General features: G+C 40.7%; 1 protein-coding gene across 1 annotated transcript in view; it reads left to right on the top strand.

Annotated features, from left to right (window-relative positions):
* Positions 1 to 22,195, top strand: part of LOC120494960 (serine/Arginine-related protein 53-like) — a gene marked incomplete at its 5' end in the record, with an annotated part of 82,928 nt that extends 60,733 nt beyond the window's left edge. The window contains 3 exons of the mRNA XM_089121622.1: positions 15,233 to 15,339; positions 19,590 to 19,700; positions 21,757 to 22,195. Of these exons, the coding sequence (XP_088977748.1) occupies positions 15,233 to 15,339; positions 19,590 to 19,700; positions 21,757 to 21,849 (311 nt within the window). The remainder of the gene's footprint in view (positions 1 to 15,232; positions 15,340 to 19,589; positions 19,701 to 21,756) is intronic.
* Between the last annotated feature and the right edge of the window lie 5,069 nt (positions 22,196 to 27,264).

The following is a 27,264-nucleotide window of genomic DNA, read 5'->3' as shown; positions in this document are numbered from 1 at the left end:
ACTCTTAGATTGTCATATGCTGATATGTGAGAAGGTGTGTTTGAGTGTGTAATGTGAGAAAGTGTGTATGTGTTTATGTTGTGGGAGCGAGAGGAAACCCTCAGGGTCGAGTGTTGAGAGTTGCATGTGTGTGGTTGGGTCATTTGCACCTCATCAAGTCGGGACTGGTGGTCTCAGAGCCTGTTGGGTCAGTCTGTGGTCGGTCACCAGTTGTCAGAGGTCCATGAATCACCGGGACAAACCTGTGATGTGCTCTTATTGTGGTACAGCGCGTGTGTGGCAGTAGCACTGAAAACTTTGCCTCATCTGTTTACAAATGTGAACACTATTGATCTACATTTTCATCATGACAGTGTAGTCATAAGGATGAGTAATATATTGTTGTTAGGCTGGGAAATATTCATTTGCGTGATTAATACTTGCAGTTTAAAGAGGTAAAATAATTAACACTATTAATGCAGCATCTGTTTGTTTGTTTTTCACTTCGTGAAGTAGCTGTACTAACCCACACACACACACACACACACACACACACACATCCTTTAGCTAGTGTTACAGTGTTTGATCATGCTATCTGTGATCCAGAGTGGGGATGAGCTGACTGACCTGACCAAGGGTGTCGCACACATCCTGAATAGTGACGCCCAACCCTTGTGATCGCCCCCTGGTGTCTGGCTGCAGTATAGCTCATGAACTCCGCCCTCTCCATGTAATCGAATAGGACGCGAGCCATACTGAAAAGTCCAATTACACTTTTTTCCTTTTTTTGTCATTTTATCCCTCTGAAGTATGTTGAAGTCCTCCTTACCAGTTAGAAAACGGGTTGTGACCTCATGATTGACAGCTGTGCTTGGGAATGAGTGGGGGCGGGACCTCGATGCCACGGCTCCACCTCAGGATCACAACTGCGCAGACTCCGGCTCGGGACTAAAATTGGGTCTCCGTTAGGACTAGGGCTGGTTCACATTTCAATTTCGATTCGATTTCGATTCACAAGCTCTCAGTTCGATTCGATTTCGATTCTCGATTCAATTTTCGATTTCTCGATTCCTGATTTGATTCTCGATTCGACTATATTGAAGATGTAATACAAATCCTATATTTATAAAAAAGAACAGTGGACATAAGTTTACTAGTGGTTAATTAAAACAAGGAAATTAAGAGCCATAAACCTGTATATAAAACTCTTTTTATTTTAGGTACACTAAATGCATACAAAGAATAAACAGGATTTTGATGCAATATGCAAAAAAAAAGTCAGAACAGTTGCACAGCTTGATCAAACAGAATCACGTTATTTTATGTTTAAGATAAATATAGATAAATAAATATATAAATATTTAGACTTTTTTTTTTACATTGATCTTACTTAAATGGTAATGTAATTTTTTGTTTATTTTTGTTTTAAGAGTTTATGTATGGAAGCTTGATTTCAATCTTTGAATTAAATTGAAAAAAGTAGCACAAATAAATACAATAGAATAAAGACACAAATTAAGAGACATTTTGGGGTAGTTTATTGGGTATGTCAGAAATACTACAGAAACTGACTAAAGTAATCCAATGTAAAATAACACTGGATAGTCTTTTTAGTCCAGACTGAATTAAATACAAAGGCTATTAATTCTGATTGCTTACAATTAATACTATATTCTGTTGTTATGACAACAGAATTAATGACTGACACAAATGGCTGCGTTCACTTTAAGAACTAGTGCGCGAATCCATTACTGTTTCATTAACTTTCTGTTACAAACGTTTAATGCTAATTTAAGACATTACTGACTGTCTTTACGAGGTTACTCACCAAGACCAGAATTTTGAAATAATGTTGCGTGTTTTAACTGTTAAAGCGATATAATCCAGGGATAAAACTTTTGTTTCTGGCGAGCTGTTTGTGAGGCAGATTTAGGGCCGGTTCACATACCGCGTCTTTTGCGCGCTCAAGTTCGTTATTTCAAATGTAGGCGCGCGGTATGCGCGCTCATAATGGAAGCGACGCGGTCGCGGTGCGACGCGCTCGTTTTTTCCAGGCGCGTCTCAACTTTTCAGAATGCCGCAAGCGCACCGTAGGTCACGTGACACGAACCAATCAGCTTCCTCGCCATTTTTGTTACCTCTTCTTAAAATATAATCAAACTGGTCCTTGTCCACTCTGAAATAGGCTTTGAACCTCCCATTGTCCAGGCGGAGTACCTGAATCAGCTGGTGAAATTCCCCATGGTTCTTGCGTTTTTGTAGTATGGGGTGCACCCAAACACTGCGGCGTTTTTTAACTTTTCTGAGTAAATAAATCTTGTAACAGAGTTACAGCAAGGGTTTTTCGGTGGTGGAAATCCATTGCTGAAATTTCCTTCATGTAATGGAGAGCGCAGCTGATGGTTGCTTAGCAACGACAGACGCCTCCGGAGTGCAACCGCCCTAGCGCTTCTTTGGAAAAAGGAGAACGCGTGCGCCTAGCGTTTTCTACGCGTTTTTAGGCGCGATATGTGAACGGCCCCTTAGGCTGTAACGTTACTGTGCACGCAGTGAAAGACATCTCTGAGAGTGCGCGAGCACGTAGGGCTGGGCGATATATCGAGTATGTACGATGTATCGTTATATTTTTTGAAACGATATGGAATGAGGCAATACCGTTTATATCGATACAGTAGTTTGATATGAGCACATCTGAAAAATAGCGGAGGTTGCAGTGTGAGCTGCTGCAGTGAAAGTAGCTAGGCTAGTACAATTTGTCCTAAACATGACACAAGCTTATATTAATTGCGTCAAAATCACTTTGATATAGTTAACAAGTTTAAGGCAGCTTGCCACCCTGTCAAATGCTCTGACAGACACTGTTGCTGACTGACAGATATACTTGCGCTGTTTAATCCGTTTGAGATGTGGTGCTTTCCTCAGTGCTCAACTTACATTTCACATATTCTCCATCTGTAAATGTTAGAAAGTAAAGTAAATATGTCCATTTCACAACAAATATGTCCATGTCAGAAGAGGACGAGCTTCTGCAAGTGAATCTCCGCTAAAATTCATGCTTCCTTGAACGAGCGCATGCGCGTGAATAGTACTACGTAGTACGCAATAATTCTGACTAAAATAAACATATTGCTAAAATATTTGTTGTTGGAGAAAATAAATGTGCCATATGTGGAATTTTAAACCTACAAGTATATATTTTTAATGAAAGTGAAAGTGATTATAATGGGGTAATCAAATGCAGGCTAATATAATTAGTTTGTGTGTTTGTTTTTGTTTTTATTTTCATTTTTAGTTTAGCTTTTAGTCAATATATAAACAAAAGCTTTTTGCACATAATATATTGCATAGCCTATATTATATTTGTTTCCATATCCTTCAATATCAACATTGTTTGTAGGATATCATTGGGCCGAATGTGAATATATATATATATATATATATATATTTATTTATTTATTTATTTTTTTTAAATATAAAGATTTTCTTAATCTAAATAGAAAACGTAGAAAGTACCGAGATATATATCGTATATCGCCATTTGACCAAAAAATATCGAGATATGATTTTTTGGCCATATCGCCCAGCCCTACGAGCACGGGATTGGTTTAACATTGCTTGTAAAACTTAGAAAGACGTGAAAATGATAAACGTTAGTTACGATGCAATGCTGGCCCGATTGTTAAGTGAATATTCCGTCATGTCCTGTGTATCGACAGCTGCAGCGCTTGGCGCTTGCCTAGTGCAGAGATACGAGAAGATGCAGCACCGCGTCTGCAAGCCCTTTATATGGAAAAAATCGATTCGTGGCCGTTGAGAATCGATTTTGAATCGAACACATTTTAAAAAACGATTAATCGAAAAATCGATTTTTTTGCCCAGCCCTAGTTAGGACCCCCAAGCGATCTCATTGACTCAAATACCTTTTAATAGGTCCTCTCTTTCTGCGCCTGATTACAATTCCTACAAAAACATGTTGTGATAAAAGCTGTTTTAGGCAATGTTTACACGGAAACGATTCTGAAGAGAAAACGCAAAAGTGGCGTTGCGTCATCACTTTTTATTCATTTAGACGAGCGTTTTGTGTGGGAAATCCGCGTGCAAATGGTGACGCAAAAGTGTGTGAAATTCAATGTAGTATGCACTTCAGGCGGCTAGGAGTGCATACTACAACAACACCAAGTCCACGCGCCTGCGTACAACCTTCACCGTCAAGCAGACTTTTGCGTTTTTACCGTTTACACGGGAACGCGGCGGCGAGTGTTTTTAAGATTTCCACTCTGGAGGGTGGTTTCACTTTTTTGCGTTCTCAAGCTTCAAAAACGCCGTTGCCGTGTAAACGAAAGGCACATCCGATAAAATATTTTTACGTTTTCACCCGGAATCGTTCTCGTGTAAACGGGGCCTTAACTATGGCATAATTACCAATAATGTCTGTATTACGTAGTTAGCCTATGTACTAGCATAGCATCCAGATACAGATTAGGGTCAATTTGTTTTATAGTCAGCTATACATATTTTAAATTATGATTGTTTTTACGTTCTTAGTATTATCATTAACTGATAGCTGGTGGAGATGTGATTTCACGAAGGACCTGACACCAGCAACCACCATTACTGGGATATTTTGGCTTCATTTTTCCACGTTGGAAAGAAGTTTTTTTATTATTATTATTATTTTACAGTCTACAGAGAAAGAAACAGCACCAAACACACTATATAAAAGCCATCGCTATATGTAACATTTATTATGATAATACATTTATGTGAATATTTTTTTTAAGTTTTTTTAAATTAAGAGAGTTGAATGAACTACTTTCTCCAATTATAATATTTATGTCCTTGTTAATAAATGATAACTAAAAGCATATAACTTGCTGGAGGCATCAGTATAAGACCCTTGCCGAAGGAGTAAAAAGATGGCATTAAACGGATATTTAAAATACTTCTGTATGAAGTTTTCTCATTTATGTGGAGATTAACACATTCAATTATTAAAAAAAGATTTAATGATAGGTGCGATAAATGACAGAAACCCGTGTGATTGATTAGTTATTTTTGAATAAGTTCATACCGCTGTATGTTTGGCTGTATTCAACCCTCAGGAACGGTGAAATCAGACGTGTGTCATCTTGGTCTAATAAAGCAGAGTGCAAGGCTGTGAAATCCTCCAGGGTTATTTGCCCAAGACAGAGGTCACCAGGGCACTGTTGTTAATTAGCCAAATGAGTGTCCGTGACCTTCTCTGCAGTCCGTTACGTGAGTTACACTACAGCTCTGTGAAATAATGCTGATCATAAATATCTGGGATCTGATTTGTTTGTCTCGCTGATAAGAGTAAATGAGAGTTACAGCCTTGGCGTAAAGCTTCGGCCTCGTGAATGGAGAGGCTCTTAGTCTGCAAATCTTGCTGTTTTATGTCTGATTACATCATTTGTGTTTTAAAGGCTAACTCCAATTACGTAATTAGCCAGGGGTGTTTCCTTCATTATAGAGCCGCTGACCAGCAAAACCTCCCAATGCTGCGGTTTATGTGCCGTCCAGGTCACTGCGTTCTCTTTCATCTTGCTGTTCGTGTTAAAGTGACATTTGTTTGGCTGCATCTCTCTCTCACACACACATTTGCTTTCTCATTATGGATATTATGTGTTATGGGTCAGTTTTGACATTATAAGATGTTGTTTTCCATTGTGCATTTGTATTTGCATTTACATGAACTTATGATTTATGGAGACAGTACCACCTTTTTTAGCAATAACTAATGTTTAAAGGGATATTTCACCTTAAAATGTAAATTCTGTCAGTAATTACTCGCCCTCATGTTGTTCAACCCCATAAGACCTTCGTTCATCTTCAGAACACAAATGAAGATATTTCTGATGAAGTCTGAGAGCTGGATCACTCCTCCAAAGGCTTCTGGGTAAATAAATGCATCTGCCGGTCCAGAAAGTTAGTAAAGACAATGTTTAAAAAGTGACTACGGTGGCTCAACCTTAAAGGAGTAGTTCACTTTTAACCCCCATGTCATCCAAGATGTCCATGTCTTTCTTTCTTCAGTCGAAAAGAAATGAAGGTTTTTGATGAAAACATTCCAGGATTTTTCTCCATATAATGGACTTCAATGGGAACCAAACGGTTCAAGGTCCAAAAGACAGTTTCAGTGCAGCTTCAAAGGGCTTTAAACGACACCAGACGATGAATAAGGGTCTTATCTAGCGAAACGATCGCTCATTTAATAAATAAATAACAAAGTTTAAGTTTTCTAACTCAAATGCTCACCTTGCTCTGTTCTGTGATGTGCGTTCGTGACTCTCCTGTTCGAACTCGTTCATCAAAATGAACAAATCTTTTTTCGAGTCATGACTCGAAGGGTCCTAGATAAGACCCTTATTCATCGTCTGGTGTCGTTTAAAGCCCTTTGAAGCTGCACTGAAACTCTCATTTGGATCTTGAACTGTTATTAAGTCCATTATATGGTGAAAATCCTGGTTGAAATGTTTTCATCAAAACCCTTAATTTCTTTTCGACTGAAGAAAGAAAGGCGTGGACATCTTGGATGACATGGGGGTGAGTAAATTATCAGCAAAAGTTTTTTTTAAAAGGGAACTACTCCTTTAAGTTGATCAAGCGACAAAAATACGTTTTGTGCGCAAAAAAAACAAACAAAAATAAGGACTTTATTCAACTATTGATTTTCTTCTGTGGGCCTCGAGTGAGTTCTCCACACGTGAAGAAAAACGTCTTGAAAAAATCTCCATTTTTGTTCTGCAGCAGAAAGACAGTCATACGGGATTGAAACTACATGAGGCTGAGTAAATAATGACAGATTTCCTTTTCCATTTTGGGGGGAATTATCCCATAAAGTAGTTAAAGAGAAACATCGCTGAACGTTGTGTGTGAAGCACATGTTCAGAACAAATGTTTGTGTGTTTGTATTAACAATGTTTGTGTTTTTCATCTCATTTGTTTTAATGTATTTATTATGTATTTATGTTTCAAAAATAACATTGCATATTTATTAGCATGTATGTGTTAATGCTAACTGTTGTTCAGCTATTATTGTGTATTAGTAGGCATCAGTAAGTGTCAGCTTCTGTTGAGAAACTTGTTAAAATCCCCCCGTGGTGGAAATCCAGCTTTTAATGTTGTTTAAATATATATTGGTGTTTTTAATGTGCTTTAAGACAAAGCATGGATAAATTCATAAGTGGACAGCATTGCTGAGTATTGTCAAAAACACGGTTTTAAATCGCTGGTGTTTCTGACGCCACAAACGACCTTGTAACCAATCAGATCAACATGTGATAGTCAACCAGTGAATCTCTGAGCTGAGTGAGTGGAGGCGGGGCTCATTTGCATATTCATAGAACCGCGCATACCAAATGAGGCAAAGGTGTCGAGTTACATTAAGGCATGAATCTTTTCTTTTAAATATGTCATTTTGGTGATCAAAGATTAGTTTTACAGGATAAAACACTTTAACAGTTTCTAGAACACCTTATCCTTAAACACTGCTGCATGTGAGTGAAAACTCAGCTCACTCACAGGTTTTGACTGAATGTGCTGATGTCTGAGATGTTTCACCAGTTTCACCCATTCAAGCAGATTTGTGGATCACTTGCAGCAAGCTTGATAAACAGTGTCTGCATTATCACATTATCAATGAGGCATGGTGATATGCTGGAATTATCAAAGCAACCAACCCGGTCTCATCCCAAGACGTCATATAACTGACGTTTTGGGACGTCTTTTGACCACACGTCAATATTCGCCTTTTTAGGGCCCCCTTAAACGTCGGTAGATGAGGTTATGGGATCCTAACTCTACCCCATACCTAAACCTAACCCTAAACCTAACCCGTCACCTAACCGACGTTTAAGGTAAAGCGTCAGTTGTATGACGGCCCGGGATCGCCATCTACCGACGTTTAAGGGGGCCCTAAAAAGGCGGATATTGACGTATGGTCAAAAGACGTCCCAAAACGTCAGTTATATGACTTTTTGGGATGAGACTGTGTTAAAGCAACAGAATAATGAGCCAATCATATGACCTTTCATCTGTATTATGCCATACATGACACATTTGGAGTTTGTGAAAATGCTTTAAACACACATTTTGATCATATGTACGTATTTTTCGACATTTCACTGCTTCCTCATGTGACATCCACAGATATTATATAGTACAGTTGTGCAGTTTTACAAGGAATCGCTCGATAATTTGACGAGTAATGGGGATTTATTGATTTAACTTTAAATTAGGCATTCAACATCAAATATATCTCAAATTAAAGTATGGAAGCATCAGCCATCCGAGATATTGATAAAACCTCCACAAACCAATAATGCTTCTCATGCTGTAATGACTTCTCCCATGTATCTAATACAAACTATACGCTGAAACGGCTGCTGTTTCAGCAGGAACGATAGAGTTCGTTTGCTAGCATTTCCGCGTTTGTCTCATTGCAGTCTGAGGTGTTTACTTTGAAGCGTCATTGATCATACATCTATTAGAGAGACTGTTGGTGAGGAAATCCTCTGTCCCACAGCTAAATCTCTCTGTAGACATTACAGCATCTCCTCAGCGAGAGAGAATTCACTTAGATGTGAGACACGCATCATATCGCTCAGGATCCGTCTGTGGAGCGCGATCTGCTCCGGACATGTTACTCGGAGGAGAATCATTGGCCGTGATTGCAAACTCTCTTTGTTCATCGAGATCTCATTTGTCAAGGCCGAGAGGGTATTAGTTAGTTAGCAAATATTGACGCGCCACTTTGTTCGGGGAACTATCAATTGAAATCAGCAAATCAATGCTCCTAATAGCTGCTCATTACGCACTTGATGCATTTTCAGTCAATGCAGTCACAAACTATTACTTGACACGGCTCTCGCCCTTCAATAGCTCTGCATATGGAAATCCCTCTGTCTTTGTAGCTGGAACGAGGTGTAACGCTGACTCTTAAATGAGGATATCTCTCTAAATGGGATATTTTGGCACAATGACCTTTCATCTAGGTTTCGGCTTGAACGAAAGCACATTTTCTCTTCCTATCTCACACAAAGTCGAGCGGCGTTCGTGGAGAGAGGATCTTTATTTAGACACCAGATCTTCCCAGATAAATAAAGACAGTGTTAATGGAAGAGGGGCGAGTCGGATGCGTGTCAGGGGTTTGCCCAGATAAATCATTAGATGGAAGGTTATTGGAAATGCAGGGAGATAAAAGACTGAAGAAGCCAGTAATTGCCTTAAAGATCAGACTACAAAGCATTAGCCCGGCTTTTACAAGGCCAGTCGGCAACAAAAGAGTCGTAATTTATGAGCTCAGCGTAAAAGAATAGCATAATTGCATTAAAAATTAATGCTAATGAGGTCTAAAATGGGGAAGGTGGTTATTATGAAAGTTTGTATTCATCTTCTTTGGCCTGAATGATGGCTAGTGGCTTGATTAATGGCTTAATTTCTATCAATTAGCCGGGCCAAAAATAAATAAATAAATCTATCCGCAGAGACGAGGCTAAATTGAGTATTGAATTACATATCTTATCCTGATGCTGAGAGGGGGGCCGGATTACCATAGAGCCAGTGTCTGTGTGTTTAAAGGCTTTTGCGCATTGATCCAAGTGTGTTTGTGTGTGCTGGGTGTGAATTCGTTTATTTTGTGTGATCTATGTAGATTTATATCAGTGGCGCTGAACTTAACTTCTACTTTTGGTCATGTAAATGAATGCAATCTTTAATACGACACCAAGCTGTAAAATATATGAGTAGGTAGGAATTGTGAACACAAAATATTTGTATTATACAAGCCAATGGAAAATCAACTTTTTAATATTGTTGTCACTGTAAATATACAGTGTAAAAGATTTTAACGGTAAAAATGCCACAGTGCAAAACTGTTAATTGGTTAACAGAAAGTTTTCGTACTATATAGGGTAAATTACTGTAAAATACCGTTAAATTTACAGTTTTTGAAAGTGAACTAACTCATTGTATAATTTACAGTGAAAAAAACGTAAATTGACATTCCCACAATTCCCTGTGTACAACTTTTTATGTATTTTCGTTGAAATAACTGTTTTTTTTTTTGTTTGTTTTGTTGAAATAATAGTTTCTTGTTTTAGTTTTTTTTTCTAATCAGTTACGTACATTAGGGTTTAATGTTGTTAAATTAATGTTTATTACATTTATTACGTTTAATGTTTGTGTGAATGACTTCTTTATATTAGTATTAACCTTCTTATGGAAGACTACTTCTGATGAGCTTTGATGGCTCACTGCTGTGATGATTGTTGGTTGTCAGTGTATTACAATAGTACAAAACAGCTATCAATTGTTCAAAAGGTTGGTAAATCAACAGTTATTATTGTAAATTTTAAGTTAAGTCCGTAAAACCATTAACGTTCCAATCGTATTTTATCGGTAAAGTTCTGTCGACCACAGCTGCCGTTTTTTTACCGTAAAAATTATGGTTTTATTTTTTGTAGTTTAGTAATTTTTACAATTATTTCAAAGCTGCTTTACAGTGATAACAGGAAAAGTTCAGTGATGGTTCATTTCTGTTGTGAGCTGAGCTTGGCTGTTTCCAGCAAACACATAAACACAGCGGTGCCAACGCTTGTGAACGCTCCTCGTGTTTTACATATAGATATAGTGTGTGTTTATTACAAGCGCGCTCGTACTTGTCGTTCTCAATCAGTGCAGTGCCCTCATTAGGTCTGGCTTTCCTTGCTCATGACATTCAAAAGCACCTTTGAATCCGTGGCCGTGTGAGACGTCACCTGATGATGGGCAGTTTCTGCTTTCATTATTCCATCAGTGATGAGAGCTGCTGTAATTTTGCTCGTGGAAGTAAGGCATTCAATTATGTGAATTAATGGGGCTCGGTGAGTTGTGGCTTTCCGACAGGACCTTGAGTTGTTGGACATCGCCCTCTGGTGGTCTTCTGTGGAGCAGTCCTGCCTTCGGAAGGGGATCGTCTCCTTCATTTGGAAGTGGAGAAACTGCTATTAAGAGACCGTATTAAGGGCATTTAATAATGTTGCTGGTGTCTGTCGTTCCTTGTTTTGTTTTGTTTTTACAAATCTTGGTTTGTTTTCAATTGATTCACATCTTCACAGCCAACCTATCATCAACTGAATCCGTTTAGGCCTTTAGGGGGGAAACATACTTCAATATAACAAAATCACTTTTTCTGTGGTTAAGACTGCTATAAGGCTTGTGTAATGCAGCGACAATGGACTGTAAATTAATTTTGTGGATAATGTGTCAATATTAAATGTCAACTTTGACCTGGCCTCGTGCTGATCGTGTTCTGGCAGAGACGTCTCTCCGACAGCGCTATCGATTTCCCGCTATCCGCTCGGTACGGGCCCCTCTCTCAAAGTCCATTATTTTTGATTTTCCTATGAAATACATATCTTTCCTCACTGACATCTGACAAACAGCATATGGAAGTCATTTTATCTACCCATAATGTGTTTGTCAAAAAGTATGAGGCATTAATGGGATTCCGGGCCAAGGATAGGTTGTCACTGATATATGTGGGTGGGCTTGTGTGTTTGTGTCTATGTATCAGTCATTAAGATGTTCAGTACACACACAGGAGGGGTAATACGTGTGTGATTGAGAGGCAGTGGACTGCTGTCATCTTCAGGACAGGCTGTAGACTTCTCGAGGATATTGCCTTATGCTCAAGTGTGTTGTTTTATATGACGAAGTGTGTGTTTTCATGCCTGTAAAGTAAATACACCAGTTAGTTCGGGCTCAAGTTTGTTTCTCAGAGCATGTTTGTTGTGGCGTCAGAAGTTAGAACTTTAAGTATGTTACTCGAATGAGAAGCTTGATATTCGTTACAGTTTCTCTTTAGACATTTTCCAACAGTTTGCCAAGAAAGAAGGGCAGTGCTACTGTGTTTAAGACAAACACTAGAAGCTGGGTGTGTGTGAGCGAGCGAACGAACGAGTGTTTCTGCTAACAGAGAGAAAACCAGAGCAAATATTCATTTATTCATTAAACGAGCAGAGCGAGAAGATGTGTTGTGACAGTCGCTCCCTGGCAGTTAATGGATTAAATTAATTCCTCTCATTAGCACAGGGATCTCTCTCTCTCTCTGTGTGTGTGTGTGTGTGTGTGTGTTTGCGCGCCAGAGCGTTCTTTCTGCCTAATAGTGTTTGTTTATGAGCATTTTCATGCATATGAGTGGAGAGAGATTAAATTGTTGGTGAATTTGAGTATCAGTAATCCATTGTGTTTTATCATTCAGAATGTCTTAATTTAACAAAATCACACAAACAACCAACAAGAGCACTTTTGACTATCAGCAACCACAGTGTATATTCAGTCTGACGGCATGATTTCCAGTTTTATATTACTTTAATACAACAAGTGAAGAAATACGATGTTAATATGGATAACTGAAGTTTTAGGCACCATTTAGATAGATACTTTTGTCTGTTCATGTCTGTTCAAAGTCCCGGCAGGTCTTTAGTTCAAATCAGTACTCCCAACCACCAGAGGGCGTCAGCGACTGACAAAGACCAGCAATGAGTGTGTGTACTGTGATAACACACATATATCAAATGGATAATGCAGGGAATATTAATCATTGCCATATGTATCTCTTAATATATATGTATATATATATTAGTAGGACTTGATTTGAATACAATATACATCAATTACCAACCTGAAGAGTCGGTTTACTATGCTTTATTTTGTTCAGAGAGACAGGAAAATCAAGCTCTACGTCTTCTAGGCTATATGGCTGTTGTTGTTTTTTTAAGCATGAGGACTTTTTTCATTTTCTTATTGTCCAGCATCCACTTCAGACTCTTGGAGAACTTAAGAAAGGAGAATAACTAAAGCGCTACAGACTGGACAGCACAACTTGTTGGATTTTCACTAGTCAGTTCGCATAGAAAGAATATGTTATGTTCAGCATATTGTTGGATTCATTTGGCTAAATTCACACACCTATTTTAGGTCATTTTAAAGTTAAAAAGCTTGTTCTTGAAGATCAAATCAGGTGAAGATAAATAAAGGGGGAAATATTGCTAATGTTCTGTTATATTTTGGGGATTTGAGTTGTGGCAACTTAACACCACATATGCTTTGTCAACAAGCTTTCCTTACAATTTCTTTCTCTCACGATCAGCTTGTTTCCCCCCAGTATTCTCTTTTCTCTATCATTTTGTGTGATTTTGAGCGTGCTGCATCTGGTGCTACTGACATACTGAACCTGGGCAATGGGATCAGGACACAAGCACAAACACGATTGTTTTTAATGTGTCATGAACAAACGTACGGAGGCGTATTGCATTCACTTGAAGAAAAAAAATCTACCCTGTTTTTCTGAATTAACAAGTTAATTATCTCAGAATAACGAGATAATTTTTCATGTAAAAAAGTTTTTGCTCTGTTTTTCTGAATTAACGAGTTAATTTTTCATGGAATTTTTTTGCTCTGTTTTTTTTAATTAACGAGTTAATTTTTCATGAGAAAAAAAGTTTTTGCTCTGTTTTTCTGAATTAACGAGTTAATTTTTAATGAAAACTTTTTTGCTCTGTTTTTCTGAATTAATTAGTTATTTTTTCATGAGAAAAAAGGTTTTGTTTGTTTTTCTGAATTAACGAGTTAATTTTTCATGAGAAAAAAAAATTTTCTCTGTTTCTCTGAATTAATGAGTTAATTTTTCATGAGAGAAAAAGTTTTTGCTCTGTTTTTCTGAATTAACGTGTTAATTTTTCATGGAAATTATTTTGCTCTGTTTTTCTGAATTAATGAGTTATTTTTTCATGAGAAAAACATTTTTTGCTCTGTTTTTCTGAATTAACAAGTTAATTTTTCATGTAAATTTTTTTGCTCTGTTTTTATGATTTAACGAGTTAATTTTTCATGAGAAAAAAAGTTTTTTCTCTGTTTCTCTGAATTAATGAGTTAATTTTTCATGAGAGAAAAGTTTTTGCTCTTTTTTTCTGAATTAACGAATACATTTTTCATGGAAAATTTTTTTGCTCTGTTTTTCTGAATTAACGAGTTAATTTTTAATGGAAATTTTTTTGCTCTGTTTTTCTGAATTAATTAGTTATTTTTTCATGAGAAAAAAGTTTTTGCTTGTTTTTTTGAATTAACGAGTTAATTTTTCATGAGAGAAAAAGTTTTTGCTCTGTTTTTCTGAATTAACGAGTTAATTTTTCATGGAAATTATTTTGCTCTGTTTTTCTGAATTAATGAGTTATTTTTTCATGAGAAAAACATTTTTTGCTCTGTTTTTCTGAATTAACGAGTTAATTTTTCATGTAAATTTTTTTGCTCTGTTTTTATGATTTAACGAGTTAATTTTTCATGAGAGAAAAAGTTTTTGCTCTGTTTTTTCTGAATTAACGAATACATTTTTCATGGAAAATTTTTTTGCTCTGTTTTTCTGAATTAACGAGTTAATTTTTAATGGAATTTTTTTTGCTCTGTTTTTCTGAATTAATTAGTTATTTTTTCATGAGAAAAAAGTTTTTGCTTGTTTTTCTGAATTAACGAGTTAATTTTTCATGGAAATTATTTTGCTCTTTTTTTCTGAATTAATGAGTTATTTTTTCACGAGAAAAACATTTTTTGCTCTGTTTTTCTGAATTAACGAGTTAATTTTTCATGTAAATTTTTTTGCTCTGTTTTTATGATTTAACGAGTTAATTTTTCATGAGAAAAAAGTTTTTGCTCTGTTTTTCTGAATTAACGAGTTAATTTTTCATGAGATTTTTTTTGCTGTTTTTCTGAATTAATGAGTTATTTTTTCATGAGAAAAAAAGTTTTTGCTTGTTTTTTTGAATTAACGAGTTAATTTTTCATGGAAATTTTTTTGCTCTGTTTTTCTGAATTAACGAGTTAATTTTTCATGAGAAAAAAAAGTTTTTGCTCTGTTTTTCTGAATTAATGTGATAATTTTTCATGGACATTTTTTATTTTTTGCTCTGTTTTTCGGAATTAAAAAGATGTCCATGAAAAATTAACTCGTTAATTCAGAAGAACAGAGCAAAAAAAAAATTCCCCAAAAAAATTAACTTGTTAATTCAGGAAAACAGGGTAGATTTTTTTTTTCTTCAAGTGAATGCAATACGCCTCCGTACAAACGTGCACTACCGGCTCAACAGTATCGAATCCATCAGCATGATGTTTTTCCGTTTCAGTGGTTTGGGAGCAGTTGACCTGCCCGGCTGACCTCTCGTCTGTCCACTCACCGCTCTGTTTTCTGTTCTTCCAGAGGAATTATCTCTCGCGGAGCAGGTGAGGAGGATAAAGGACATCGAGGCCATTGAGAGTGACTCCTTTGTTCCTCAGGCTTTCAAATCATCTCGGGACTCCACCAAGGTACATCTCTCGCTCTCTCCCTCCCTATTCCGTCTCATATCTATATATTCTTTTATTTGATTTCCTTTCGCCGAGTTATGTAGCGTTTGTCTGCAGATGAAATGATTCCCATTAAATTCCGTTTGCTCTGTCCACTTGAGCTCGGGCTCCTGAAAGCGTGTGCCCGTCGGTGGGCCGCACCGGGCCTCGTTCGCTCTCTTCACAGACGGCTTTACTGAATCTGGTCCCGCCAGCATTCACATTCACCGCTCAAATTAGATTACTAACAAATGCTCACAGATCTCTGTGGTCTGAGACAAAAGGTGACAGTTGAAATGAGCCTGTATGATAGATTACAGCCCAGAAGGGCCGGGCGGCTCCCCCGAGCTGATCTCAGATCTGTCTGTGCAGACTGCAGTGCTCCTCTGAGATGAGCTGAACTGATGCGAGACCAGCACTTAACATTACTTTACCTGCACGAGTTTCTTTTCGTTCTGAATGATGTACAAACAGCTCTGTAGATGGAGCAATAAAAGCCCCATCTGAATAAAATGGAGGACATACACGGCCACACAATAACACACGTTTGATTCTCTCAATAATTTCCATTAGATGTAATTGGATGCTCTGAGCTCTCAGCTATACTTTGCAGCCAACTCTCACTTAACAGAGCCTGGATGTTAGAGGATCGTGCTGGATACAGAAAGGACAGGGGACATGAGAGTTATGATTATACTGATAGATCCATGAACAAGCTCAATCCCCTTGGACTAACCTGCAGATAAGTGTTTGTTTAACTTTACTCTGCTTCAAGAATGACTCATTATGGGGTTCAAACCTGCACCCACTAATCCCAGTTTAAATGGGTCAATCAGATTTAACGTGATCTCTTGAGATAAAATAGCTCATTGAACTCACTTCCTTCTCAGTCCAAAGTGAGCGTTATTAAAATCTGAAAAAGATGCAATAACCTTTTACCGTCTGCTGCTTACTGATGTCAGACGGATGAATGTATTTGAATTCTTTAACTTGACCGCCCACGTTTAAACACCAGCAATGGCTAATGGGTGAACAAAACCTTGTTGCTGCTGAATCATCGTGCAGTCTTTTCAAATCGTTATTGAACGGGATGCCAAAAACGGCAGCATGAAGCCTCTTTTAATCAATCTGAGTTCATTTTGGTTCATTTTCTCATCCTCGTCGTGTCATTCCGAACTTTCTTCTGTGGAGCATACAAGAAGATATTTTGAGAAACTAAGACTTGTTTGCTTTACCAACCAATCTGATTTTTTTTTTAGCTCCTTAACCCTAACAATGCATCCCAATCAAGCTGCAAGACAGGTGTGTTTCACTGGGACTGGACTGCTGTTGATGAGCCCAGCTTTAACGGGTCTAAATTATGACTAGTTTTGGCACCGAAAAACAGTGTACCTCAAAAGATCGAGATAAGATAGCTTTTCTTTTTAATTAAAGGTAGGATAGGCAGTTGTAGCGAGGCTAGCAATAGCAAGCTAGCTGCGAAAGCACCTCCCCTCAGAGCATCTCCTAAACCATGAACGCCCACAAATTACCTCATGTCTGAAAGCACATAAACAACTTAAAGAGCACTGATCTGTACCACCTGACTGCTGCAGATTAATATCAGCGTTGATCATGTTGACATAGTAGCACATCAATCTGATTGTGAGGACGTGAACAGCTCCAGGTCCAGGTTGCCGTCTCGTGATTACTGATAGGACACGGTGTGAACGCAGCATAAGCTCATTTGCTGCGTCCGAAATCGCCACCTATGTGAGTAGGTACTATATTTAAATAAGAACGTACTTCACGGCCGTTAAAAAAGTACGTTCTATGTAGTATGAATACGGGTAGTATGAATGAGTCCGGACGTACTACATGCGCCATGTTGTTGTCGTATGACATACGCTGTCACAACAGTGCGAAAATGTAAAGAGCCCATTCCAATGACTGCACCAACTTCGCACTGTTATTAGTTCTGCTTTCTGTTTTCATCTGCGTTTTTACGTCGTCCGAGCCGACAATCAAGAGGAGGCGTCGGTCAGCTGCTCGCAGATCAAGGCTTTTGCGGAATTTCTCTGATAACATTTATTTATCTAATAAATTTTACCTCATAAAACACACACACAACCCCTATGAACAATGACAGATGTTGATTTTTGGCAAGGAAAAATACATTTATTTGCGTGTGATATTACAATCGATAAATAAACACGACTGAATCAATAGAGATACACATGTGTGTCTGTTTATTTCCCAACGTTACAGCCGCGTCTCCTGTTTCCGCCATTTTCTAAATATAACGACAACTCCTCTCCCGTGGCATCATGGGATAGTAAAGTGTCAATTGTATGCGCACTTCAGAATCTCGCCAGAAGTAGTAGGTCATCCGGGTACTTTTCACCTACTGTTTTTTGAATTCTAGGATTTCGGACATACTACTCTGCTCGCGTACTGTTTTTCGCATACTATATAGTAGGGAAGTATTCGATTTCGGACCGGAAGCGAATAGCGCGTCAGACGCGAATGATTTGAATGTTAAGTCAATGCAAAGACACGTTACATGCGTAAAAAATTCCTGCGGTGCGAATGAGGCGTAGAGCGCGGCGCAGTAGACGCGAATATGCCTCATTCATGCGTCAAGTTCGTGCGAATTGCGTGAATTGAGCGTCTGACGCGTTAAGCGCGAATGATTTAGTTAGTGTTGTTTGTGCATTCACGCATTTGATACGAATTCGCGTCTGCCGCCCGAGTTAAAAAATCTGAACTTTGGCGTCAATTCACGCCGCGTTAACCAATCAGGAGCCTGCTGCTTGCTCACGTGGTGAAGTATCTGGATGCTTCAATAAATTATTTTGTAATATGACTAAATGCCTGGTGTGGTTCTAATGCACAACAAAGCAAATATTTTATTTCAATATATGACACATGTTCATTTTCTATTGAATGTTATTTATTCCATATCTAGATTATATGAAATAGGATTATGATGTAAAGACAACCAACATATACTGTATGTGCATAAGTTTGTGTCTGGACGTGAGAGAGAAAAAAATCACAGGAGAGGTTAATAAGTTTTGGAGGCTGGCTCTGTTAATCATCAAAATAAATGACAGATTAGGTGGATGAGGGCAAGGGTTAGGGTTGGGTATCGAGAATCGAGTATCGATTGGAACCGGGACTAACTTTTCGTTTTTCCCGGACTCGTTCAAAAGTTCAAATTTCGATTCCTAGTTTCGATATTCACAGTCCGCCGAGCGGAAGAAGAAACCGCTGAACAACACCAACGAAGAAGCGTCTACCGGAAGTGTTGGCATAACCGCGCGAGTCGAACATGAGTAGCTTACGTCGGCGATCCAAAGTGTGGCTTCGCTTTTCTAAAAATAACGAAATCTCGGCAAAATGCAAAATTTGTGACAAAAGGAGTATTTGTGACAGAAGGAGTATTTCCTTCAGAAAGGATTATTTCCTTCAGAAAGGCCGTTGGTTAGCAAGGTCAGCTAAACTTTTTTGACCCTGCCTCTTAAAAGAATCGGAATCGAGAATCGTTAGGAACCGGAATCGAAACAAGGAATCGGAATCGGAATCAGAATCGTTCAAATTCAAACGATACCCAACCCTAGCAAGGGTGATCCTCGCTGCGATGCGGGACAACAGGTCATCAAACTGGGCGCGGGACAGGCGGAAGTACCGCTGACAGCGGCCGTCATCCAGCGCAGCTCCTGCAGCGAGCAAATGGTGAAACTCGCCAAACGGTTTCGGCTCCGAAGGGTCCGGTGGACACAAATATACGGCGACGATGATCCCCACGCCGCTGTTCTGCTCTCCAGAGCAAATACAGTGCGGTGACTCTCTCGATGAATGCTCGGTCGACATAAAAAAATGGCCGCCACGGATTTCGATTCTGACGCGCGTAAATTTCGCTTCAAACTTTTGTTTTTTACAGGCGTCAGTTTCACTCTTGACGTGCAAATTAACACAAAGTGGTCAAGCGTCACATCCAGAAGCGGTAGACAAGAATTTGATGCGCTATTTGCGTCCGGTGTGAACGCACAGTTAGTTTTAGTTCAGGAGGAACTGGGATAGGCTGCTGCTGTTGCTTTGTAGCTCTCAGTGACTCATGAATCATGCCGAAAGACGGATGAACATGTTTAGGTCCTGAGACTTTGTACAATATTTCGAGTGTTTATAAAAAAAATGCAAACTAGGTGATTTGAATGCTGGAAACTGTGTGATTTTCTGTTTATTCACAGGTGACTGAAGCTTCAGAGATCAAGACAGAGGCCGAGACTATGAAAGAGGAAGTCCCCGTTCTGCCCATCTCCATCACGTACAACGACAGCAACAGCCTGGCTCACCCCAACGTAAGAGTGTGTTTCTTGTGTGGGCCTACTTGTCCATATTAAAAATAGTACCCTTTTTTATTTTTTAATTGGAAAGAACATTTTTTTTTCTCCATCAAATAAGACATTTGTTTCGTATGCATTACATCCAAAGTTCCAATAAGCTCCCCAAAAGGCCTCCAATCAATAATTCTCCTCTCCCGAGTCTTATTCCCCTCCACCCTTGCAGAAATTGCCTATTTCAGAAGCTCCACTTCTTGACAACCCACACAGGGCCCTTCTTATGCACCCTCAGTAATATTCGCAGACAGAATTTCCTATGAAAGTGCGCTCCATCTCTCTCACTCGGCAAACTGGGTTATGTGTGACGGATGCAGATGAGCTCGACAGGCTGATCTATTGCAGCAATATGCCCAAGGCGAGAGAGCCCTGATCACCAGTAATGATTCAATCATTTAGCCACCACCACTTACTGTATCTACTGTAATTTCAAACTCGTTATCTGCGCTTCGCTAGGTGCGTCGAGAGTCAGAGGAGGCTCGTTGTCGTGTCGCAGGATCGCCTACGAAGAGATAACCAGGCGACATACACCCTCAGTCTATTAGCGCTGCTCAGCACGTGTTTCCCAGACACACAGAGACCCCGCAACGAGTGCTACGGGCGGACCCTAACCCGATGTAAATCACGCGCTTATAATGCGCACGCAGCCGGATGGAAGTGATCAGTCTTTCCCGAGCAGAGATTTGATTTCGTGCCTCTCGTGTTTTTTGGATGAAGGGAATGAGTGATGAGTGTTGGAGAACAATCCGGAACTTCCAAACTTAAGGAACTCATAAGCACAACTAATGCGGGAATCACTCAAATTCTCCCTTTATGCTGACATCCGAATCAAGCGCGTGTATTACCCTGTCTGATGTGTTTATGATGCAATACCATTTACACTTGCTCCAAATCTAATCGCAGCTGTGATTGTCCTATATTAAGCCAACCGAGACAATTAGAGCGCAGACTTGGGATCCATTAGAAACCAATAGGAAAGATTTCTTTTAAAAGGATTACTTGCGTTTTAGATGTATGACGTCAGTAGACCTCGGCCAAATCCAGACGGTTGAAGACGGATGCATATAGTCATATAGTGACACTTTTGAAAGTTGGGCTAAATCCAACGCACAAGACACCCTTTAGCGTCAATATAACACGCACAGAGCTTTGTTCGGTTATGGGTAGGTTTAGGTCTGGGGTAGGGTTATGGTTAGACCACTAGGAGGCGCCTTCTGGCCCATATATATCTCATATTGACGCTAAAGGGTGCCATGTGCGTTGGATGTTGACGAAATGTCAAAAGCGTCAGTATATGACGCCTTGGGATGAGAACAAGCTGGATAATACGCAATTTATTGTGCATTTCTAATCCAATATACGATCATTTTCAGTTCATAAATAAGAGATCATCAGTGTACTTCAATCATCGCTTCAATTACACGTAACTGATCATAACAACGTTGACGCACGTCTCATGAGGTCACCAGTCTGGAAGCGATCCCTGTGATCACAGCCTGTGTTTCACTCAATAGACCTTATTCAGAGCAGCGCCATGACAGGTATGAAAGTGAGGCTGTGAGGGGATAGACTTACCGTGTTTCCAATGGCATCCGCTGTAAAAAGCTGAATAAAGCGGCTAGATTACTTACAATTTTCCACAGATTACATTGTCGGGAGTTTTTTGTCAACTGACATTTCTTGGAAAGATATTTTTCCAGTGTTTCATGAGCAGAACAATCCGAAAACATGCATGTCTATCCCTCACAGCCTCGCTTTCATTCTCATTAAAAATCAAAGATGGCGCTGCCGTGAATAAGGCGTATACTATGTGTCAGAATCATCCATTGCACAGCTGTGAAGGAACTAGAATATATTAAAAAATAGTTTTTGATTCTTCATTTGTGAGGGAAAAGCCTGAGAAAAGGGGTTTATTGTCTCAGCTGTGGTGGATGATTCAGATGTGTCTGTTTCTGGAGTGGACGTTCACTGCACTTCAATAGTCTGATGAATTGAGCTGGCTCTCACTCTGTTGCAGTTGTTCGTGGATAAAGAGGAGGCCGAGAGGTTGTGGTTGAACAGACTGGTTTCTCTGCGTCAGGAGAGGCTCATGGGAAGTCCGGTGTCCTGATGACAATGCGGATGTGACGACCGTTTTAGCCTCTGGAGCTCCTACATCTCTCAGAAAGGAGCAAGTGCACCTCCTGCTGGTTTCCTCGGGACATATCTTCCAAAAGTGAATTTCAGCATGTGCTTCTCCTGAATCTGTGCTGGTTTGTTAGTCTAACCTTATAATAACTGATAATGATAGTAGATTTAGGGATTATTTACACATACTTTGTCCTCTACACATGCTCTTTTTTCAGTTTTAAGCAGCCTTCCTTCTCATCAACATGAATGTATGACAATTGTGTGTAGCGTTTGCTAGGTTTTTGTTTTAGCCTTGTTCTTTTTTTCAATAAATGATCGTGTTGTAATTCTTGGACAGAACTGGTATTGTGGACGTTAAACAGATTAGCATTTACTAATGAAACGAATGAATCTTTCGGGCGCTGTGTGTCACGGTGGTTTCGGCAGGGATGAGTTTGAGCAGGATCTAGTTGCAGAGGTTAAATAACAGTAACTCAAATGAAAAAACACTCAGGAGAGAGAACAACCACTAAGAAAGATACATAATAGACATAAGAGCAGACAATGAACTGAACAGAGTGTATATACAGTACACAGACTGAATGAGTAAATAAACAAGGACAGGTGGACACTTGCTATAGTGCAGTAACTACTGTAACAGACACACTAGGTCAACTGAGGAAAAGAAGAAATAAACACACAAAACGTAGAGCATACACCTGACTGTGTGCAGCAAACCTGAGTATTCAGGAGATCCTTGTGTCTTGTGTTGATGCCCCTTCATTTTCATCACCGTCATGTCATTCTGAATAACCCTACAGCATATAGACATACATCTCCAACCCACATAGCAACATTGTTTGGAGAAAATCGTAATTGGTTACCATTATGGAGATCAGTGTTTGCTTTAGTTGGGCTCTCGAGCCTAAAGACATTTATTTTTGAATTTGTTCGGCTGTTGTACTTCTGTTGTAACAGCCAAATGTGCAAACCGTGAGAAGTCCCAGAACTGACACTCACTCCTCTCATCTCATGGCTCCTCTCATATTCCGATTCGAGGACCTGAACTTTTGTTTATACAAATATTTATTTACAGTAATATGATGTGTATATACTAAGCTGAGGTGTGGCTTCCACTAGAAAGAAAACACTAAAGAGATCAACAAGAGTCGTGCTGTTTGCAAAATAAACCATGCTAAAACACTTACTAAAAACACTGGTTTTGAGCTTTTCCACTTTCCTCTACTTTCGACCACTTCCACAGGCAGTCAAGAACACAATGTTCTCTCTCACTTCCTGATCTCTAACATATACAGTGTTCACACACTCACTCTGTGTATGTTTTTCTGTCCTCTCTGGTTGTGTTCATATGTAAATTCCATGAGCTTATCTGGTCAGTTAGATCAAAAAATCTGAAAAAAAAAGCCCTACATTTACCCTGCCATAGTAGAAATCAAGACAAAAGTGGACTAAAAAGACCGATTAAAACACCAGGTGTTAATAGATGTGTATCAGATCGACCAAATCGCATCTTAATACCAGGTTTAACAGGGCCTAAGAGTTCACACACAACTATCTGCGCTGCTAAGAGTGCCATTTAAATCAATATACACGTGTGGGCTGCAAGCTTTCCTCTCAAAACTAACACACCACAAAAATGCAGAAGTGAAAGAGCAGCAGTTAATACCGCATCTGATCATACTGATGTGGACATGTTTGGACAAGTTCTGCAATTCAGTCCTCCAGTCATGTGTTGCACTTTATACAATAGAGAACGGTTTACATATTATATCAGATGTTAGTAGCGACTGCGTTACAGATGATCATCAAATTTTTCATTTAAGTTATTCAAATAGCATTCTTAGCCAGTTGGTAAATGGTAAAAAAAAAAAAACACCAGCATGACCCAGTACGGTTACATCGCTGGTACTGTGAGTATAATCAGGCAACCACAGGCATCCTAAACCTATAATACACCTGTGCCATCCCTGGCCCGGCCGTCGCTCCATAACACACACATTAACCTTACAGTAGTTCAATGTTGTATAACTGCAATGTATTAAATACATGTATTTTTAAAAAAAAAAAAAACATTTTTATTGAAAAACATGGAATATAACAAGAACATTCACATAAAACAAAACATTATATACGTATATATATATATATATATATATATTAACTACCTTCACACTCACACCCTCTGCATCCAAAAAAATCTGACCGGTATAGAAGTTATTATACAAAGGCTAAGACAGACATGCCCATATATTTTCAAGTTCATAAGCGCATCATATATACACATATCAATCTGTGAAGTGAGCGGTATCTAACATTGCTTTATCGATATTTGGTTATTTTCCAGAAAATGTATAAAGATCCCATATTTTATGGTAATATTTTAGTTTGCCCTTATACTGTAGGTTATTTCCAATGCAATACTATTGTCACGTGTCTGTCCTGTCTTGTATTACACTTGGGTGTCTTTGTTATGTTGGGCCATGTGCTCTCGTTATTGTTTGATCCCTCCCCCTTGTTACCTGATTAGTGTTTGAGTTCTTCCACCTGTTCCCTCTTGATTTGTTCCCTTTTTAAGTCTCCTCTTGTTTGCAGTCTTTGTCGGATCGTTGTCATATGTTTCCCAGTTATGGTCTTCGTGTTCAGAGTAAGTGTTTGTTCTTCGAGTTCCGTGTTGTTTCATGTCCCATTTATGCTGTTTTCCCCCTTGTGGGTTTTTGCTTTGTGTTTTGTTTTCTTTTGTAAATAAATCATCCTTTTCTGCACTTGAATCCTCCCTCCACTTTTTGTAACTGTTCCGTGACAGAACGATCCGACCATTTGAGGACTCAGCAGTATGGATCACAAGGATTTTGAGTGGTTGGATTATGACGCTTGCATGGACGACAATGACTTGGATTGCCCGGACTACACTATCGCTACATTTGGATCGACCCAATTCTCCTCTATCTGTGGTGACAGAAGGACTTCGTCAAACCCTGGTTCCAGCGGTGGGTTTTCGAACTTCTCTTCCCCAGCCACGGAGCGGGAGAGGAGAGATTTTCAGGGCACCCGCCTGGTCATTTTTCGTGGGACCCGGGGAGGTCGTAGAGGAGGAGGAGGTGGTCGAGAAGAGGTTCAACATCACTCTCCATCCTGGCCCCCCTTCGATCCTGGGCCAGTGAGGGACAGCTCAGAGCCAACTTCTCGCTGTCACGGAAGGAAAAGGAGGAAACGCCTGTCTGCCCAGCGAGAGACCGTTCACATTCCGTCTGTCCAGTCTGGGACAGAGCCAGAGATCCCCTTTGGCGTGGCCACCAAGGTTGTGACGAACTGTCTGGCTCGGATCTTGGAGATGCCAGTGTCTGCTGTTCCTGAGCCGGAGGCAGAGCTAGTGTCTGTTCCAGAGCCGGGGCAGAGCCAGAGCCGGAGGCAGAGCCGGGGGCAGAGCCAGTGTCTGTTCCAGAGCCGGAGGCAGAGCCAGTGTCTGTTCCAGAGCCGGGGCAGAGCCAGAGCCGGAGGCAGAGCCGGGGGCAGAGCCAGTGTCTGTTCCAGAGCCGGAGGCAGAGCCAGTGTCTGTTCCAGAGCCGGGGGCAGAGCCAGAGCCGGAGGCAGAGCCGGGGGCAGAGCCAGTGCCTGTTCCAGAGCCGGAGGCAGAGCCAGTGCCTGTTCCAGAGCCGGAGGCAGAGCTAGTGTCTGTTCCAGAGCCGGAGGCAGAGCCAGTGCCTGTTCCAGAGCCGGAGGCAGAGCCAGTGTCTGTTCCAGAGCCGGAGGCAGAGCCAGTGCCTGTTCCAGAGCCGGAGGCAGAGCTAGTGTCTGTTCCAGAGCCGGAGGCAGAGCCAGTGTCTGTTCCAGAGCCGGGGGCAGAGCCGGAGGCAGAGCCGGGGGCAGAACCAGTGCCTGTTCCAGAGCCGGGGGCAGAGCCAGTGTCTGTTCCAGAGCCGGGGGCAGAGCCAGTGTCTGTTCCAGAGCCGGGGGCAGAGCCAGAGGCGGAGGCAGAGCCAGTGCCTGTTCCAGAGCCGGGGGCAGAGCCAGTGTCTGTTCCAGAGCCGGGGGCAGAGCCAGTGCCTGTTCCAGAGCCGGGGGCAGAGCCAGTGTCTGTTCCAGAGCCGGGGGCAGAGCCAGTGCCTGTTCCAGAGGCGGAGGCAGAGCCAGTGCCTGTTCCAGAGCCGGAGGCAGAGCCAGTGCCTGTTCCAGAGCCGGGGGCAGAGCCAGAGCCGGGGGCAGAGCCAGTGCCTGTTCCAGAGCCGGAGGCAGAGCCAGTGCCTGTTCCAGAGCTGGAGCCCCTGTCGGTTCTGGACCCATTGTTTGTTTCTGTATTTGCATCTGTCCTTGTGACCATTTCTGTTTTAGTGGCTGTTCCTGAACCGGTGTCGGCAGTTCCTGAGTCAGTGGCTGCTGTTCCAGAGCCGGAGGCAGAGCCAGTGCCTGTTCCTGAGCCACTGCCTGTTCTCGAACTGGTGTCTGTTCCCGAGCTGGTGTCTGCTGCCCAAAATGCTTCACCGCCCTGGCCGCCCGAGGGTTCTGCTCCGCCCTGGCCGCCCGAGGGTTCTGCTCCGCCCTGGCCGCCCGAGGGTTCTGCTCCGCCCTGGCCGCCCGAGGGACTTTGTGTTTCGCCCTGGCCGCCCCTTGGACTTTGTATTTCGCCCGGGTCACCCAGGACTAAACGCTTTGTCCCGCCCGTCCCGCCCTGGTCTTTCCCGCCCGTCCTGCCCTGGTCTGTCCCGCCTGATGGAGCGTCTGGTAGCCGCTCCGTAGGGAGGGGGTAATGTCACGTGTCTGTCCTGTCTTGTATTACACTTGGGTGTCTTTGTTATGTTGGGCCATGTGCTCTCGTTATTGTTTGATCCCTCCCCCTTGTTACCTGATTAGTGTTTGAGTTCTTCCACCTGTTCCCTCTTGATTTGTTCCCTTTTTAAGTCTCCTCTTGTTTGCAGTCTTTGTCGGATCGTTGTCATATGTTTCCCAGTTATGGTCTTCGTGTTTAGAGTAAGTGTTCGTTCTTCGAGTTCAGTTTTCTTTCATGTCCCATTTATGGTGTTTTCCCCCTTGTGGGTTTTTGCTTTGTGTTTTGTTTTCTTTTGTAAATAAATCATCATTTTCTGCACTTGAGTCCTCCCTCCACTTTTTGTAACTGTTCCGTGACAACTATGTGACAGCTCTTTAACCAATGAACAATGCATGGACCTTCTATGTTCTTCCAGTAATGCTGCTAAACGTCTGGCAAGAACTAGACAAATGTCAATCATTTTAGTGTGGTAACATGATAATGATAGACTGGCAGGAATAAAACCCAAAGAACATATTTCAGGGGTCATTGGAATTGGTTTTGAAATAATTGAAGAAATTAGTGCTGTCACTTTTTGCCAGAATGTCTTGATCACGTCACATCCCCAGATGCAATGGAAGAACATTCCCT

This window comes from Pimephales promelas, chromosome 16, assembly GCF_988280905.1.
Source record: "Pimephales promelas chromosome 16, fPimPro1.hap1.1, whole genome shotgun sequence".
In the NCBI taxonomy this organism is placed as follows: domain Eukaryota; kingdom Metazoa; phylum Chordata; class Actinopteri; order Cypriniformes; family Leuciscidae; genus Pimephales; species Pimephales promelas.
Note: the sequence above shows the minus strand (reverse complement) of the source record. Positions and strands in the feature narration are given on the sequence as shown.